General features: G+C 35.8%; 1 protein-coding gene across 1 annotated transcript; it reads left to right on the top strand.

Moving 5' to 3' along the window:
- Positions 1 to 99: 99 nt before the first annotated feature.
- Positions 100 to 4521, top strand: LOC100784259 (probable inactive receptor kinase At2g26730). Its single transcript, XM_003527095.5, has 3 exons — positions 100 to 1580; positions 2700 to 3014; positions 3786 to 4521. The coding sequence occupies exons 1-3, from the start codon at positions 287 to 289 to the stop codon at positions 4136 to 4138; spliced, it is 1962 nt and encodes a 653-aa protein (XP_003527143.1). The 5' UTR covers positions 100 to 286; the 3' UTR covers positions 4139 to 4521.
- Positions 4522 to 6000: the final 1479 nt, after the last annotated feature.

Here is a 6000-nt window from a genome sequence, read left to right on the forward strand (position 1 = left end):
CATTTATTTTATTTTATATTATATTTTTCCTGCAGGCGTTGTTATTTTTAATTTGATTTACAGCTTACCTTATTAATTATTTATATTTCTCTCTCTCTATTTTTCTCTGCCTTTCTCATTCTTCTTCTACCTACAAAACCTCTCTCTGCCTTTCCTCTCTCACTTCATTTTTCCCACTCACTCCTTCATGGCACATGGTCGCGAACCCCATTTCTCAATCCACCCTTCCCCGCCACTACAACACTAGCAACAAACAAAAAGCATCGGCAAACGACGTCGTTTCCAAATGGCATTCCATTTGGAAATTATCATGCTCATTCTCATCTTCATCGCTCTTGCGCAGCCGAGTGAGCGAGTCAACGCGGAGCCGACTCAGGACAAACAAGCCCTCCTCGCATTCCTCTCCCAGACCCCGCACGCGAACCGGGTCCAGTGGAACACCTCCAGTTCGGCCTGCGACTCCTGGTTCGGCGTCCAATGCGACTCGAACCGCTCCTTCGTGACTTCCCTCCACCTCCCCGCCGCCGGCCTCGTGGGCCCCATCCCTCCCAACACCATCTCCCGCCTCACGCGCCTCCGCGTCCTCAGCCTCCGCTCCAACGCGCTCGTGGGCCCCATCCCCTTCGACTTCGCCAACCTCACCTCCCTCCGCAACCTCTACCTCCAGAACAACCACCTCTCGGGCGAGTTCCCCACAACCCTAACTCGCCTGACTCGCTTGACTCGCCTCGAACTCTCCTCCAACAATTTCACAGGACCAATCCCTTTCTCCCTCAACAACCTCACTCGCTTAACCGGCCTCTTCCTAGAAAACAATTCCTTCTCGGGTAGCCTCCCCAGCATTACGTTAAAGTTAGTTAACTTCAATGTCTCCAATAACCGCCTCAACGGCTCCATCCCCAAAACCTTATCGAATTTCCCCGCGACCTCGTTTTCAGGAAACAACGATCTCTGCGGGAAGCCATTACAACCATGCACACCCTTCTTTCCAGCCCCAGCCCCAGCCCCTTCTCCTGTGGAACAACAACAGCATAACTCCAAAAGGCTTTCTATCGCTGCCATTGTTGGAATTGCCGTCGGGTCTGCTTTGTTTATACTGTTATTGCTATTAATTATGTTTCTATGCTGCCGGCGGAGGAGGAGGAGGAGGAGAGCGGCTAAGCCGCCACAGGCTGTGGCGGCGGTAGCGCGTGGGGGGCCCACAGAGGGCGGAACGTCGTCGTCGAAGGACGATATTACGGGGTCAGTGGAGGCTGCTGAGAGGAACAAGCTGGTGTTTATGGAGGGTGGAGTGTACGGATTTGGGTTGGAGGATTTGTTGAGGGCTTCGGCGGAGGTATTGGGAAAAGGGAGCATGGGGACTTCTTACAAGGCGATTCTGGAGGACGGGACCACGGTGGTTGTGAAGAGGTTGAAGGACGTGGCGGCTGCGAAGAGAGAGTTCGAGGCGCGAATGGAGGTTGTTGGGAACGTTAAGCACGAGAATGTGGTTCCTCTCAGAGCGTTTTACTACTCCAAGGATGAGAAGTTGCTCGTCTACGATTACATGGCCGCCGGCAGCTTGTCTGCACTTCTTCACGGTACTTTGTGGTTATTGTCCCATCTTTACAAATTTACCTTCTTTTTTTTTTCTAAGTCAAACACTTCCATTCCCACTTGCAATGCCTGAAGGAATTTTTGCACGTAATGAAGGCAATCAGATCTTATACTAGGCGTCAATCTTTTAATTTTTTTTTTTATATATTTTAAGTTGGTTATACCTGGTCACGAGATTTTTTGTTATTGATTATTATTAATTAACTTCTAATTTAGCGAGCAAGTATCAAGATAATAATTTTACATTGTCGAGTAAATTCCGGCATTCGATATGTTCATACCGAAAAATAATAAAATATTCCTTCTTGAGAATTGTTTGTTTGGTTTATTTATACAACACCTTTGACTAAATCTTTTTTTCTTATGTTTGTTATATAGTTTTTTTTGTATGTATAAATTGTAATAATACAATTTCCTTTTTTTATGGAATTTTTACTAAATTCATGCTCCCAGCTGTTATAATTGATTAATTGTGGGATTAGAATGTTTACTAGTTGGAACATTTTAACAAGTGTTTGAGAATGTATGCTTAAGGTGGAAGTGCTGTTGTCAACGGTTATGGGTAGTGTGTGTAACCATGTATTAGTAGTGGCATGCATTATTTTGTTCATGTTAAATTATCCAGTAGCTTTGTTTAATGGGGGCAGAGATAGGATGATATCGTATGTGACAAGTTTCTGACGCTCTTAGTTCTTATGTGTTTAAAGTATGCTTCTGGAAGGAGCAAACATAATCAAGGTCTCAACTTCTATGTCTTTCTTTAATAACAACCACATTCCGTTCAACATACGCAACATCCACTCATGATATAGCCACAGTGGTAGGAGTGGTCTCACCGACATTATTTCACCTCCTTTACCTTTTTTCAATTTACAAAAAAAATGCAAAATTCTAATTTACCAACAATAGCCTTAGAAAGTTTTTTTTCTTTTTTCTTTTTTGATTCGTAAAATGTTGTTTTATTTGGCATGAGACGATATAGGATTCCTTGAGTTTTGTCACTGTGCCTATGCTGGCGTACATGTTGTTTTGATTGGATGTGTCAAAGAATCATGAAACCCCTGAATTACTCATAATATTTGTTGTTCATGTTTTTACAACAGGAAGCAGAGGGTCAGGGCGAACCCCGTTGGATTGGGACACCCGAATGAAAATAGCACTGGGAGCTGCAAGAGGCCTCGCCTGCCTCCACGTGTCAGGAAAACTGGTCCACGGCAACATCAAATCCTCCAACATCCTCCTCCACCCGACCCACGAAGCCTGTGTTTCAGACTTCGGGCTCAACCCGATATTTGCCAACCCGGTTCCCTCAAACCGAGTTGCCGGTTACCGGGCACCAGAGGTTCAGGAAACCAAAAAAATCACTTTCAAATCCGACGTCTATAGCTTTGGCGTCTTGATGCTGGAACTTTTAACAGGTAAATTAGGCTAAGAATAAAATAACTAAAAACTAAAATTTAAATTTTATGTTTAATAACAAAATTTTATTTGTTGTTAATTTTTTGGATATATATATATATATATATATATATATATATATATATATATATATATATATATATATATATCTTTGATTTTATACTTTTGATTAAATTTGATTTTAATCTCTATAATTTTAAATCAATTAAATTGATTTTTATATTTTAAAAAATAAGAAAATTTAGTATAAGTTTGTTTTATTGTTACAAACATTGTGCATATTTAGGTTTGCAATAAAATGAGTTTTGCAAAATACTTTTCTTCCTTCCTTTTTCAAAATAGGTTTTGTAGACTATTTATTAATTTGATCTCAAAATTTATGCACAACACAATTTGTCGTAAAATTCATTCATCACATTTTATATGGAAATTCAAACATAACCTTAGTCATGATTTGGTTCCTCCATGCAGAGATTAAGTTCATTTATATATTTAAGTATAATAACGACCAAATTGATGGAGACAAGGACTGAAACTAAATTTGACAAAAATATAGATACAAAAACTATTTTATCCTTAATTATTTAAAGAAAAAAAAAATAGTCTCTTATTTAAAAGAAAAAAAGCCTATTATCAAAAGGAATTGAGCAGATGCCTGAGTGTGATAAACTTCTGATATCCCCTTGAACTTTTAAGCATAAAATAAAAAAGAAAAAAAAACTATATTAAAAATGATTTTAGACCTTATTTAGTGTTTGATGACTCTGCAGGTAAGGCACCAAACCAAGCCTCGCTGAGCGAGGAAGGGATCGACCTACCACGATGGGTGCAGTCCGTGGTTCGCGAAGAATGGACCGCTGAAGTGTTCGATGCGGAACTGATGAGGTACCACAACATTGAGGAGGAGATGGTTCAGTTGTTGCAGATTGCGATGACGTGCGTTTCGCTCGTGCCGGATCAGAGGCCCAACATGGATGAGGTGGTGCACATGATCCAGGATATTAGCCGAAGCGAGACCACCGATGACGGCTTACGCCAATCGTCCGATGATCCTTCTAAAGGATCGGACGGTCACACACCCCCGCAGGACGCTAGGACTACCCCTAGGTCGGACACGTCGTAGTAGTGAAGCTGTAAAGGCAAAAGAAGAAGAAGAAGAAAAAAAAAAGAAGGAAAAGAAAAAGAAAAATTCGTTGGAATTGGAAAAGGAAAAAAAAAAAAAAAAAAAAAGGAAACCACGGTGAGTGTGTGTGGGTCATGAAAATGTGCAAAGTTAAGTAAATAAATGAGTTGTTTATTATGGCGAGCGCGGGTGATTGGGCTCCAGGTGGGGTCCAATTGAATGGTTTGTTTTTTGTTAGTTTTTCTTGTATTTTAATATTTTTTTATTTTTTTAATTTCAATTATTTTTTAGATGGGGAGTTTGAATTGTTCATGAATACAAGTGTAAGAGGGTTGCTTAGTCATTTTTATAGTTTTGTCGAAATAAAGCTTTCTAATTGTTTTGATACTTTTGTCACATTCTCCTATTTCAAAGTCTGCATTACAACCAACATTTTTAAAATCCAAAGCATTCAATCATTGAATTGGTTATATATTTTTTAATATTATATAATATTTTAAGTAATAAAAAAAATTTAAACTTATAAAAAATTAAGATCTTAAAAATTATAAATTAATATAAATAACTAAATTGTATGTTTTATTGATAAAAATTAATAATAGTAGATAAAATAATTGATAAATGTGTGAAATATTTAAATTATATATTTTTATTTATCTTAAAAATTAGATTAAATAAAAAATTAAAAGTTAAAATAAAAATTAAGAAGACCGGCTTTCTATGCCAATTCAACTTCGGTTTTCATTATTATTGGGCCCGTTTGACCAATTTTTTTGTTGGTTCCCACCAATTCTAAAATATATCAATTTTTAAGAATGTTTAGATCGGTCATCGCCGATCCTCAATTGAACTGATCGTTCGAATCCATTATTCAAAACAATGTTTACAACAGCTCACCAACTAGTGTTATTCCTTTATTACATAAAATACCAAAGGTAATTTTTATTAAAAATACATTTATGATCAAGTAAATACAGCTAGTGTTATTGCTTCTTTACATAAAATAAGCTTGTATTTTGTTCGTTTTTTTTTATGGGGAGTTTCGTGAGCTGATTGAGATAGATCATTTCATGAATTTCAGTTGGTCATTCTCTCGATGGTAAATTGTAGTCTTTTATTTTATTAATAGTTGAATCACATTCATAAAAATTTTTGTTAATATTACTTAATTTGACAGTATTAATAGAAAAGTTAATTTATTTTTTAAAGTAGTATCCTCTACATTAATTGCATATGACAATCAAAATAAGGTTATTAAAAATAAAACTCCAATTAAAATAAGAATATTTTAAAGGTACTATTATTAAATATGATAAAAATAATTAAAATTTGTTTAGTACACTATATTTTAATTCAACACATATTGATTTTTTTTTTCCTTATATTTTACTACATTTTTGTCAGAAATAAAGCTTTCTAATTATTTTGTTACACTTTCACCAAAAAAAATTTTTTGTTACAGGTGTCATATTCTTCCCAAGAGCTGACTAGTCATTCTGTCACAAAATTCGAAAACTGTAAATTTACCGCTAGTTTTGATGATGTTTTGTTTGTTTTACTATTACTACATAATAATATATTTCATCTTTTTTCTTTTTTTCTGTCTTTTAAATTTGTCATATAAAAATTAAGAAATATAATAAATCTTCTTAAACATAATAAAGTAATTATGAGATTTCTTTATTTTACTATTTTTTATTTTTATTTTATAATTAATATATGAGTAAATTAATTAAATATTAAAAATAAGTAAAAGTATACTTAGAAAAAAAAAGTAATTAATCTAATCTTAAATCTTACAAACCACATATAAATAGAAACAAAATTTCCAACAGATTTGACAATTTTAAAGTAACTGAGGG

The sequence above is a fragment of the Glycine max genome, chromosome 6 (genome assembly GCF_000004515.6).
Source record: "Glycine max cultivar Williams 82 chromosome 6, Glycine_max_v4.0, whole genome shotgun sequence".
NCBI classification, from domain to species: Eukaryota; Viridiplantae; Streptophyta; class Magnoliopsida; order Fabales; family Fabaceae; genus Glycine; species Glycine max.